At 31.8% G+C, this 14122-nt stretch overlaps 1 protein-coding gene across 2 annotated transcripts; it reads left to right on the top strand.

The window, feature by feature from the left end:
• The first annotated feature begins 4597 nt into the window (after positions 1-4597).
• LOC106615427 (uncharacterized) lies at positions 4598-6203 on the top strand. 2 transcript variants are annotated; one of them, XM_014231635.3, is made up of 3 exons: positions 4598-5197; positions 5341-5681; positions 5781-6203. In XM_014231635.3, the coding sequence occupies exons 1-2, from the start codon at positions 5084-5086 to the stop codon at positions 5539-5541; spliced, it is 315 nt and encodes a 104-aa protein (XP_014087110.1). In that variant the 5' UTR covers positions 4598-5083; the 3' UTR covers positions 5542-5681; positions 5781-6203. The 2 variants fall into 2 exon arrangements, with proteins under 2 accessions (XP_014087110.1, XP_014087109.1); XM_014231634.3 differs by having other exon boundaries at positions 5776-6203.
• Positions 6204-14122: the final 7919 nt, after the last annotated feature.

Below are 14122 nucleotides of genomic sequence, written 5' to 3'. Positions count from 1 at the left end.
ATTAAAAAAAAATATTTTTAACACTAAAAGTTTTTTAATTTGATGGAAATACTATTTTTATTTAAAAAAACTTTGTAAACAAAAATCATTCTAATTTGTGCAAAAAATATTTGGAAATGGTTTAGTATAATACTATATACATAAATATACTTATATACATATACATATATAATATATATATATTTAAAAATTAACTATATGACTAGTTTTTAAAAAATATACATATGTCTATCTGTGTTGTAATATTTTTTTAATTTAGAGGTTCGTTTTTTAAATATTATCGAGTTTATTAATATTAAATTACTACAAAATTTATTATTTTTTATAAATTTTGCAAACAAAAATATTTATAAAATTTAAGTTTAATAAAGTTATTGAAAACACTATTTGAAATTTAAATCTTTGTAAAAAAAAATTATTTATATAAAAATGGTAAACAAATTTGTTTTAAGATTTTATAAAACAAATAGTTATTGCAATATAATTTTTGTTGATTTTTCAATTTTGAACATAAATTTCTATAAATAAAATATTATGCAACAAAAAATTGTTTAATCATTAAACTTAAAAAATATGGTATATATAAATATATCCAAAAATATGAATTTTATAAAAATATTGTGTTGAATTTAAATTATTTTTACTTACCGAATGTAAATGTTACTTATTTGTAGTTGTTGGGAATTCGCCAAAAAATTTGAGGATTCCACAACACGATACTGATTAATTTTTGAAATTTTAAATCACTTTTTTTTTGCAATTTTTATAAAAAAATTTGTTTAGAATCGAATTCTTAAATATAGTTTGCAGAATATAGACATTTTTTAAAATTTATTTTTAAAATTTTTGATATCATATTTTTTAACCTTATATTTCTCAAATTAAGTTGTAAAAAAAATTGTTGCGCAAAAAACAGTTTTATGAAATAGTATGTGTCAAAAATAAATTTTTGTTAATAATAAAAATATTACACGTAATTTACAATTAATTTTTTTAATATAAAAAAAGTCCAAATATAATTATAGTATTGTATAATGTGCTTAAAATGAAATACGTTATATAAAAAATATTTAAAACTACTTGTTTTGGTAAGAAAATATTATTTCGTACAAGAAAAATATTAATAATTATTTTTAAAATAATTTATAATTATTTTTTGTAACAAAAATAATATAAATCCAACCATAATAATTGCATTATTTATCTCCACAAAATTATATAAATTTTATATAAACAAAAATATTTCAATTTACATTATTTTGAAATATATAAATAAGTATCTAAATTTTGTTTAAAAAAATAAATATTTTGCATAACCCTCTTTTTACGTTTTTTTTTAATTTTGATCAAATGAGAAAAAAAAAATTTATACAAATTTCTCTTATCCAATATGAAAAATATTCCCTATGTCACTGTTAACCGGCAGATCTGCCAACACCTGCTCATTAAGCTTTATATACATATTTGCCCCACTGACCGCTTATGAGCGTATAACATTTACTTACTAATACTGAATCGAGCAGTAGCGCAAGTAATTGACTACACTTCTACACTCTCACTACTTTGTAATTGCATGCGTACAATAATCAGTATAATATGACGGACGCGCGGTAGTTACGATTTAGTATTGCTCACCGAACACTTACTTATACGAATTTTTAATATATATATAATGCCCTATAGGAAATTTATTGAGAACTCTCAAGCAAATATAGTATATACTCGTAGATAAAGCTCTAAGACCTTTTAAAAGTTCACTTGTTGTGATTTTGGTTTTAAAACGGCTAATTCTTACATCGTTTTCGTCTTTTAAGTGCTTTAAATTTAATAGCAATTATGTCACATTAGTAGTTTGCCTAAATTGTTCCAAATTTAGGTCCTGAATAATTGGTAATGTCTTCTGAATTGATTGAAATATATAAAATATTAGAAAGTTGTGACAAATAATTTAAAATAACTGTATTTAGTATAAAATGTTTTCTAATGAAGAAGTTTGTTTAAATATTTTTTCCTGCCGAGTATGTCTTAAATTAGTAATAAAAAGTAAATAAACAGGTAAGAATTCAAATTGGAAATATTTCAAAATTAATTTCTGCTTTGAATTTAACCATTTTTTCCTATAGGGCATCAAGCAAACATGCATAAAAATTAAAATAACAAGTAAGGAAGGGCTAAGTTCGGTTATAAGTTATAGGCACTGGGGTCCACATATTTAGTACTTAGGGGTTTGAACAGTTTTGGTTCGATTTAGACAATTTTTGGCCGCAAGGTGGCATACTTTAATTGCATTATTCACGCAAAGTTTTACCCCGATATAATCATTGCTACCTGATTTGCATAGTGGAAAGTGAAGGAATCAGATGGAATTTAAAATGGTGTTATATTGGAAGTAGGCGTGGTTGTAGTCCGATTTCGCCCATTTTCGCACTATGACATAGAAACATAAAAAGAACGTTATGCACCGAATTTGGTTTAAATCGGTTAAGCAGATCTCAAGATATGGGTTTTCACCTAAAAGTGGGCTGTGCCACGCCCACTGTCTAATTTTGAACGCGGTTCCTATAAAGTCATCTTATACCATTTTAGAGATAAAATTTAATGTCTCTGGCGTGTTTAGTGCTTGATTTATCGCGCTTTTAGTAGTTTTTAACAGTACCGTTATATGGGGAGTGGGCGGAGTTTCCCCCCGATTTCACCCATTTTCACATCGTCAATAGAGGTGCTAAAAACATTTGCTTCTAGTGAATTTTGTTAATATAGCATTAGCGGTTTAGGAGATATGCACATTAAACCTATTAGAGGCGGGACCACGACCACTTTTTAAAAGAAAGTTTTAGCTGTAGATGCCCCTCCCTAATGTGATCCTGTGTACCAAATAACAGTCTTGTATCTTATTGCGGAGCTTAGTTATGGCAAGTTATTTGTTTTTGATTAATGGCGTTTTGTGGGCGTGGCAGTGGACCGATTACGCCCATCTGCAATACCAACCGTCTCACGGTACCAAGAAACATGTCTACCAAGTTTCATAAAGATATCTCAATTTTTACTCAAGTTAGAGCTTGCACGGACGAACGGACGGACGGACAGACAGTCACCCGGATTTCAACTCGTCTCTTCATACTGATCATTTATATATATATAACCCTATATCTAACTCGATTAGTTTTAGGTGATACAAACAACCGTTAGGTGAACAAAACTATTATACTCTGTAGCAACAGGTTGCGAGAGTATAAAAAGGAAATGACCTAACATATTAAATAGATTTATTTAATTTGAATTTTATCTCATTATGTATTTCATTAAAATTTTCTTGCAGGGTATACACATAGCTAAGTTAATAATTAAAATTAAATAAGAAGAGAGCAATATATAATATAGAAAATATTAAAAAAAAATTTATCATAATGAAATATACGAAGTTTTTTTAATTATTCTTACAGGGTATGTAGGTTAATATGCTCATAAACAAAAAATATAAAAAAAAAAAATAAATATCATTTAAGCAATTAAAAACTGTATTAAAATATTAAAATTATGATTTTGATAACAATCTCCTACAGGGTATGTAGGTGAGCATGCCAATAAGAATCATTAAATGAAGAAAATTTTAAATAATATTAAAAATTTCCTTCAAAATTTGTATTTAAGTAAATATGTGATACAGGGAATGTACGTAAACAAACCAGTATTAAGGTTTAATAAAAAAAAAAAATAAGTCCATAATTTTTTGGAATAGGTAAAATGGCATTTGAACAAAAAATTTAACTTCTTAATTAAAATTTTCCGATAGGGAATATGCAATCAATTAAATATAAAATATTAAAAATTTTATTTCGTCATAAGCATCAACTTAATTAAATTTTTCCTGCAGGGTATGTAGGCAAACATGCTAATAATACAAACTAAACAAGAAGTACGCAATATACATACATAAAGTATTAAAAACTTATAGATTTGGTAAAAAGATTTCCTACAGGGTATGTAAGTAAACATATAAGTAATAAAATTGCTTATGAAAATGAATGTGCTTTTAAATATTTTATTTAATATCGTCAAAAATTTTATAAGTTCAATTAAATTTTTCCAACAGGCTATGTATAGCTGAATAAAAAAATTTACCATGAGAATGAAGATAAATATAAAAAAAAATATTAAATTAAATATTGGCAAACATTTTAGCTCAACCATATTTTCCCTACAGAGTGTGTAGGAAAATTGAGCGTGCCATGTAATCGGAAATTAATACATACTAGTAATAGAATTTTATACTGTAAAAATGAGAGAACCAAGTAATTACTACCGAGAGCACGCAAAGAGTTTAAAAAGAGTTGGAAATACATTAAACAATGGCACAGTGTGTCACTAATACCACAAATGTTAAAAAATGTGAGCGCAAATTTTGTTTACGGGCGGAAAAAGCAGGTGTGAGTGCTTTTTTGTGGAGTCAAAAGTTACGTCTGCCTCATTATTATTATTATTATTTGGTTAGCTAAAAAATTATTTTTGATTTGCACAGTTGTAAATTTGCTGCTACTTATGTGTATGTGTGCTGTGACTGCTTACTTTATATGGAGAATGCGTCGCCGGCGTTCAATGCTAGTTTATTAAAGGTGAACTGGCGGCCAAAGTCGGACGGACAATTTGATTGAGCATTACGTTGAAAGTGTTGAAGCGGAGCGCACAAAAACACAGCGCTGGTGTAATTGTTGAACAGCGCTAAATGTGCTACTAGAATTTCTCGAATTTTTGGAATAATTTCGAAATCGTGCAAAAACGTTATTATACAATGTTATTGCAAATGTTGACGTTTTAGTGGAAAAATTTACTTAATTGAAACAAAGCTTTGCAAAAAAAATACAAATAAAAAAATTGTAAAATTAAAATAAATCAAAAAAATTAGAAGTAAAAATTAAATAATTAAAAACAATTAAAAATAATTATAAATAAAAAGTTTGAAAAAAGTGTCGTAAAACTAAAAAAAAAAATTAGAGAAAAATTTTAAAATAATTAAAAAAAATTAAAAAAAAAAACCAAAATATACTATACAAAATTCTAAAATAAATTACAAAAAGTTCTAAAAATGTTTACTACGCAAGCCCGTTATACCCGTCGTCACTCTCGCTTCGCCTTAGTACATATGCTGTTCTTACTAGCAATATGCGCCTACTCCGTAGCCAGTGTGCCAAGGTTCGCGGTGAGTACACGAAAAGGTCGTGTTTATATGACGCGAAAAAATTAAAAAAAAAAATAAAGAAAATAAAATAAAAATAGTAATAAATACGCACATATTTAATTATAAATGCGCATATTTGATTTAGTTATTTTTAACACAAACAGCTCGCTATTGAATCGCTTGAGGCGGAATCGTCGGTCGCCAGCAATTCGGTGGAGGATTTCGAGGAGAGTTTGGCTGCTGACACGTTGCTGGCAAAGGACACGGTATTGAAGAAGAATCCGTCGAATATCGGTAATAAATTGAAGGAGCTGTGGGAGCAAATACCTGAGCACACGTTGAATGCGGTGGATATAAAGAAGTGAAGGTGTTCAAAAGTAGCAAAAGTAATAACTGGCGTTGGCTGGGTATTATATGCAATGGGGGAAATGCGGTGAGGGGATTAATACAATCAAAATATGATGCAAAAAGCTGTCAAGTGCTTATTGGCTGAATATTTTTGGAGGTTAGTATATAACTATGTTAGTAAATATTGAAAACTTTTTTTTACGACGTGTTGTTGTAATGCATAAATTTTCTTGCAATTTGTCTCTTTGCAGCGCAGAAGTCGACTATTAAACTTTAAATTGATGAGATTGAAAACCAAATACCGACAAATACCAACGAATTAAGTTAAAAAATTGAAATTAAAAATTTACATCATTTATTCTCAAGCACTTTTAGGTATAAGCCAATATTTTAAAAACTTCGATATGTATTTTGAAATAATATTAAACTCAAATACGTAATATTCATTCCAACACTAACATACTCATATATCATATTTATTTACAATAATTGTGCATTTATCTATTACAAATAAATTAAATATTTAATAAAATTATATGCGTAAGCAATTGTTGAAATTGCTGAGCAGTTTGCTAATACCATACAAATTAAGAGGTAAATTGAACTCAATTTAGCATATAATGGGCGTTTTTTTGGATACCTGTTTTTTTCAAGAAAAAATAAAACGCATATAATTTAATGCTATTATCAAATTTTGTTTTATTATGATTGATTTGAGATATGGATCGCCGCGGCTTTATAGCGATTGAGGCCGCATGTCAGCAATAACGCGTCAAATATTTCCTTTAAGACCTCAATCGTCTCGCGCTGATCTGCGACTTCACATAACGTCACAAAAAATATTACAGCGATGTTAAGCCATGACGCTAAATAATGCGCTCACTAAGACTTTTCTTCAATAAGTTATTATTTCGTTTGCTATGTGGCAGGTAGCGCTATATTGCTGAACCATTAATTGTTAGTCTGTTAAATTTAGTAATCAAAAGCTGAACCAATTAAGACGTAAATTGAACTCAATTTGTCTTATATATGTAGTTAATGGTGAACTTGGTGAACTGGTGAAATCACCTTGTGGGAAACTGCTCTACTTTGGAAGTGAGCGCTCGGACTCGAAGGAAATTTCTGGTTGAACATTCCTTTGTAGATCATGTTAAATATAACTCAAAATGAGTTGAAGAAGTCTTATTTGTGTTTTTGGTTTGCCGAGCCGAACGATCTTTAAGTGACGCATTTGGCTGCTAAGTCATATTTAATATCTGCGCAGCGAGCGCAAGGGCGATTGAGATTGCCTCATTAATGTATTGAGTTTATCACGAAGTAGTAGTCCGTATCGACTTAAAATTGGTTTGAGTCAAAAAGCTGATGCATTTATATTTAATATATATGTATGTATGCATGTATAAGCAAGTTATGTAAATTTTTTAAAACTGATAACAAGTCATTAAACTTTGTAGATATACATTTTGTACGATTTCAGTTTTGTTCACCTAACGGTTGTTTGTATCACCTAAAATTAATCGAGTTAGATATAGGATTATATATATATAAATGATCAGGATGAAGAGACGAGTTGAAATCCGGGTGACTGTCTGTCCGTCCGTCCGTCTGTCCGTCCATCCGTCTGTCCGTCCGTCCGTGCAAGCTCTAACTTGAGTAAAAATTGAGATATCTTTATGAAACTTGGTAGACATGTTTCATGGTACCGTGAGACGGTTGGTATTGCAGATGGGCGTAATCGGACCACTGCCATGCCCACAAAACGCCATTAATCAAAAACAAATAACTTGCCATAACTAAGCTCCGCAATAAGATACAAGACTGTTATTTGGTACACAGGATCACATTAGGGAGGGGCATCTGCAGTTAAAATTTTTTTTTAAAAAGTGGGCGTGGTCCCGCCTATAATAGGTTTAATGTGCATATCTCCTAAACCGCTAATGCTATAATAACAAAATTCACTGAAAGCAAATGTTTTTAGCACTTCTATTGACGGTGTGACAATAATTGAAATCGGGTGGCAACTCCGCCCACTCCACATATAACGGTACTGTTAAAAACTACTAAAAGCGCGATAAATCAAGCACTAAACACGCCAGAGACATTAAATTTTATCTCTGAGATGGTATAAATTGGCTTTATAGGAACCGCGTTCAAAATTAGTCAGTGGGTGTGGCACAGCCCACTTTTAGGTGAAACCCCATATCTTGAGATCTGCTCAACCGATTTCAACCAAATTCAGTGCATAACGTTCTTTTCATGTTTCTATGTCATAGTGCGAATATGGGCGAAATCGGACTACAACCACGCCTATTGCCCATATAACACCATTTTAAATTCCATCTGATTCTTTCACTTTCCACTATGCAATTTAGGCAACAATGACTGTATCGGGATAACACTTTGCGTGAATAATGCGATTAAAGTGTGCCACCTTGTGGTTAAAAATTATCTAAATCGAACCAAAACTGTTTAAGCCCCTAAGTACTAAATATGTGGGGTCCTATAGTTGACCTTCTACCGAAAATATCGGTCAATCCACAAAGAAATTTCAAACGAGTATACTATTTGACTTTGCGAGAGTATAAAATGTTCGGTTACATCCGAACTTAGCCCTTCCTTACTTGTTTCTTATTTATTTATTATTAATAATTATTGTTCACAAAAAAAGTAATTATAGATGATTACAGGTAATGATCGAAGAGCTAACAAAAATTTTGAAAAAATGGTGGCTTCCCAATAAAGAGTACAATAATTTTTTTGTGAAACAAGAAAAAATCGTATTTCTTCGATCATCCCTGACAAATATATCTAAGAAGGCCGTGTAAATTTTCCCAAGTCAATCGGTTCAGAAGTTTCGGAAAAAATTTGCTTACCGACACTAGAACAGTGTTTCGACAAAAACGCGCATAAAAATTTTGAGAGCCGATTACACTAATTCAAAAAGTTCTTACAAATATGCTCATATTTCAAAATATATTCGTTTTATTATATTCATAAGTGGATATAAACACTTAAGTAACTTACATTACTGAGACTTATTAGAAGGTAATGCGATCATTATCAGATTCATTCCAAATATTTTCAAAATAAAATTAAAATGTGCATAATAATGGCACTAGCAAGATCAAATCAGAAGGTCGTGGTTGTAACTTTCTGCCGACCTCAGCTATAAACAGAGCATATTAAGTTTGCCACGATGTTTGTAACATCCAAAAGATAACGTCGGATACCCTATAAAGTATATATACAAATCATCAGCGTGACGAGCCGAGTTGTGTACGCGAACTAGTCCCTCAGTTTTTGAGATATCAATCAAAAATTTTGAACTTTTCTCCTCAAAAAGCTGCTCATTTGTCGGAACTGCTGATATCCGACCACTATAGCATATAGCATATATCATACAAACTGAACGATCCAAATCAAATGCTTGTATGGAATATATAATATGAATTTTTTCATTTGACTAGTTTTCTTCAAGAAATTTGACATGAGTTATTGTCTAAGATATTAATGCAATCCTCCAAGAAATTGTTCATATCGGATCACTATAGCATATAGCTGCCATACAAACTGAACGATCGGAATTTTCAACTTGCATGAAAACTATTTCATTTGACGTTATCTTCACGAAATTTAGCATGGATTATTGTCTACGGAAATAATACAATCTCCGAAGAAATTGTGCAAATTGCTATCAAGTTCTTTTAAGTAAGCTTTTGTGTTTGTGAAGGGTATTCTAGCTTCGTTGCAACCGAAGTGAACGTTATTTCTTGTTATTTTTATTATTTGGTTTCGATTCTTCGCTGATGTTTGTTTAAGTTTAACTTCAGTTTCATATGTTATTTTCGGATTTAGTCCAAAAATATAAATAATAACTGTCTCCAAGTGCATGTTGAGTTCTTTTGTTAAGCTTTTATATAGAATAGCCGTTATATATTTCATTTTGTTTAAAAGAAGATTATCCAAAATTTTTATTGCTATTGCAATCGCTACTGACTACACGTGAAGTGTGTAGGGACTACTCACTCAGTGAAGTTCGCTAATATTAGTTGTCTTCGTTTCGCCACTTCTCTACTCTGTTGCTCTTTCGTCAAAGAAAAACAAATAACAAAAATTTATGTTGAATTCAATACAAGAGGCGTGAATATCTCATAAAATATTTCAATCACTTGCTACACTAACTCTGTATTATTATACCAATTTATGCCAGTTGTTTGTTCTATGCGTCAATCTCCAAGTTTTAGCTGATTTTTATATAACTCAGCAGCTATTAATGCGGATTCGGTTGAAAAGTGTGCCTATTTATATAAAAATGTGTGTCTGGTACTACTACCGTTATGTCTGCGTAGTCATCCTCAATCGGTCCCACAAAGCTTGTGAAGCAAGTACGGTCTATTGCTATTTTTATTATTTCCTTTTATACTTGATATACATATACATAGCCACACACGACAATTTCTTACCCCGCCCAATGCGACTTGTGTCTTGGCGCGTCTTGTAGACTGACCACTGACGCGCACTTCCTTATTTCTTAAGTTGAACCACTGAGCTCCTTCAATTTTACTGTTGTTTTTGTAGTAGTTGTTGGGTAGGTATTGCTTACATATGTACATAGTTGTTTTTGGTTTTGTTGCCTTTCTACTGCTGGTCAACTCAAGTGCTTGCGGCACACTCCCTCTTTAGCTGGACTAACTTGGGGTTGCAAAGATTGCGCTTTTCCTTCGAGCTTGCTTGGCGCGTGCGACTATAAGTTGTGCACATGTATATATTTTTATACTATATATTCACCCTTTCACATACGTATTTTGTAGGCCATAAGTTCAAGGAGGCAACAACAAAATGCTACGTTAAGTGGCAGCTGGATATTCTGTTCTGAGCAGCATGCTTCCTTCAAGCTTTTTATACATCTTGAATGTTGTTGTTATTTGTTATTAAGTGTGTGGGAATTTGCCACTAAATCTTCCACTCAACTCGATATATTGTTTCTTTATTCGTAAACCTGTGTTTTGGGTTAAATATTTTGTGCTTGTTTTTATTGTTGTTATAGTTTGATAGCAGTTCGTTCTAACAATTTTCTACGAAAAATTTGTTATTAAGTAAGAGTTTGGTTTGCTTATGAAAATGTCTCTTCTTTGACTTCATTGCTTATTTTTGACTCATTCCTCTTATTATACCCTTTCTTTAGCTTTGGTCAACGTCCGCTTGTTTGCTTAGTGCTTCATTGGTTGTGCTGTTTGTTTAATATTTTGTTTTGGCTATTTATTACTTCATTTGTAAATGGTCAATCAGATTGACATTAAGCTTATGTAAGTATCTTGTATATTAGTGAACCCAAAATGTGGATGATTTCTGAACTCCAAAAGGTTCTCAAATAATTTAAACCAGTTTTAAAACATTAGAGACCTTTGGAAGTGTCCCAGAAATACAAAATACCCAAATTATATGCTATTAATATATTCTGTTTCTGATAGCTACCACGAACCTAAATATGCTTTTCTGACAGATACTTACAATAATTTAGTCAATTAACTAATTGTATGCGAAGCTTTAATTGTTGGGTAACGATTAAAGGTTATAACGAGTTTTTAACGAAGCAGACTATACTATTTCTTCTTTAACTATATACTTTTGTCTGCTCATTTTATAATAGTCCAACTCGATTTTAATAGCAGATTTAAGCACTCCAAAAGCTCAATGCCCAAAAGAGCTTTCAGTGTTTTGGTGCTTTCATGCATACACATATTAAGCTTTCCCAAAGCTCAGAGTCGAAAAGAGCTTGCAGTGCTTTTGGGCTTTCATTTATGCATCTACTAAGCTTTTGTGCTTTCACACGTCCAAGATTAAAACTTTTTAGTTTTTACACCTACGGAATAGATCATAGTTTGCATAAGAAAAGTTCCAACGAACACAGCGGAGAGATAAATGTGAAAATATTCTACAATATAGACTTACTATGTTCTAAGAGTGTTGGAATTGGTGTTCTCTTATAGGTAATCGTAGTTGCGGTGGTTTTAAAGTTTCGTAAAACAATCGTCATACAATTTCCGTAATTGCTTAAGAAAATATCCGTCTGTTTGACCTTACTATAGAAAACTCTAGCTCGACAAAATAAACGATAGTATTATTGGACCCCTCCCGGTATTTGGTTTAGACGAAGTCGATAGAAATTTGCTTTCAAAAATATTCGGAATTTTTAATATTTACAACAAAAAACATAATACATACATATTTTTTGTGGCGCTAAGCTGCGGTTGGCTTTGAGTTCTATCTGAAGTTTTTACAAACAGGGAGATCTCCGAGACCAATTGTAAAAAAAGCTGTCTAAATAGATTTTTCTTAGAACTGCTATATGTAGAAATACCTGGAAAGTATATTAGCCCTTAAAAATGATAAGAAAGAAGCGATAAATCACGCAAACGGATGCGATTGCTTTCAAAGAGGCCAAAGTTACCTCCTCCAGAATTTCTTTCTTCAGCAGTTTCCCGGAAAATATCGAACTATAATCTCGTCCACAGTTCATTCATCCAAAAATGTTTCCGACAATATTTCGGTTTAAAATAACGAACTATAAAATTGCCTAGTGTTCGCCAATGCAATAGACATAAGCACTACGATTTTTGCATTCAATCTTTGTTCCGAAAAGTATGCAACACATATACACTGGGCTTGTAATTTCAAAGGCCTATTCATGTTTCGGCATACGGTGACTTGTAAAAAAAATATTTTTGTAATATAAACACTAAACAACTACAAGATTTTTTTCCACAAAAAGGAAATGAAATTAGGCAACCAAAAGCCACCGAGAAATAAAATTAAGTTTGTTAGCAATTAGAACACCACTAAAGACACCCGCAATAACAACAACAAACCAAAAGTAACAGCAAACAGGAAATACAACCAACGGGAGTTGAGTAATAAATACAACAACAACAAACGGAAAAACCCGCAACTTCTACCTGAGTATCAGATAGTTGTAAAACTTCCGTTATTGTGGTGTCCACTAAGAAAAGGTTGTATTATACAACAAACGACGGACGCTGGACCAAAAAAGGCATACGCCTATCTGGCGCTGTGTTGTACGGGTTGGCGGTATGATACTTAAGACCACTAAGTACCAGCTAAGAACAACACAACAGCAATTAAAGAAGTTCTACACCTTGGACAAAGTCTCTAGTCGCCGCGCGCAAGAATGTGCGTTATGAGAGAGAGACTGGACCTGAAGAAGGGGAGGGTGAACCCGAAAACTTTGTAATGCATTAGAGTAGCCTTAAAATGCACAACAAAACAAGCAGCAACAACAAAGAAATGATGTTGCGGCAAGCCAGTAACAGCAGCAACAACAACGACTTAAAAAGAGCGAAGCAATAAAAAGTCGAAAAAGTACGTAAAATAACGGCATACATCAGCGCGCGTGGGTGCTGGGCAGCAAAGTATGTTCGACAAAGTTTCGTCGCAAACTAAACCCTAAGACTGCAGGCCGTTGCATTACAGGGATTTTTGTGTGCCGCTTAAGCGTTTCCACTTACTTGTTGAAGAATGTGCGGCTGCTCTGAAGCTATGCTGGTAGTTAGTAGCTCAGGCATTATTTTAAATATACATTTTTTTTCTACTTTTCAAGCAGCTTGTTGTTAGGTGTCATCAGCGCTGCTGCTGAGCCATCGTGCTATGCTTATGCACGCATCCCGAAAGTATGCAAAGTTTTCTTACTTGAGTAATGTAAAAGTTTTGGCAATTGACCTGCGGAAAGGATCAAGTCTTTGACACTACTCATGGCATGTTTGAGCATTTTGAGTACCTTTTACTGCATTTTGTTCGAAACATTTTTTGTTTTTTGTTGACTGATTATGAAATGCATTTTAGCAACCACTTGCAATGGCTGTCTTGGGAGCGATAGAGAATTTAAAGTATTGTTTTAAGAGTATGAAGAGGCTCTTTGTTCTAAATACTAAGTGAAGCGAATATTCTATGAGTTATTTTATATGTTTAATATATAAGTTTTAAGTAAAATATTCCAAAAGTTTCCATCAGAGCGGAATTAATTAGCCTCTTAGTTTAGATTTAATATACGAAGACGTGATTTCAAGTCGATATTTATTAACGATTTTGAGGAGTCTAAACCTCTTCCCTATAAGATTCAGTGGAGTCTTCTTACGAACTGGTTTAAGAATTACAGTCTTGGTATTAACTCCACAGCCGATAATGCCTAAAGTTCCAAATTTAAATAACCCGAAAATACTGATGACATCATCCTTTCTTGTCCTTTTTTTGTTTTTGACAAACTCATCTTCTCCGTTTTTCAACTCTACATTCTTAAATTTCTAGAAGATAGAATATTAAGAAGAGATAAATAAATATTACTGAGAACTTTGGTTTTGCCAGTAGGCGATTTCTTTTCGTTGAAAAGAAAAAAAATTTTTCTGAAGGCAACTTAGATTTAGATGAGATATGATAATCTTCTTATATCCTATGACTTAACAATATTGCAAAAAAATCAATGTATGAACTTTTTTCTCAAAACCATGTTAATATACCCCAACTTTTAGGGATTTATTACATATAATATTTACGAATATAGATAGCGTATATGTGTCTCAGCTC

Source organism: Bactrocera oleae, chromosome 5, assembly GCF_042242935.1.
Source record: "Bactrocera oleae isolate idBacOlea1 chromosome 5, idBacOlea1, whole genome shotgun sequence".
Taxonomy (NCBI): domain Eukaryota; kingdom Metazoa; phylum Arthropoda; class Insecta; order Diptera; family Tephritidae; genus Bactrocera; species Bactrocera oleae.
This window is presented reverse-complemented; position numbering and strand designations above follow the sequence as displayed.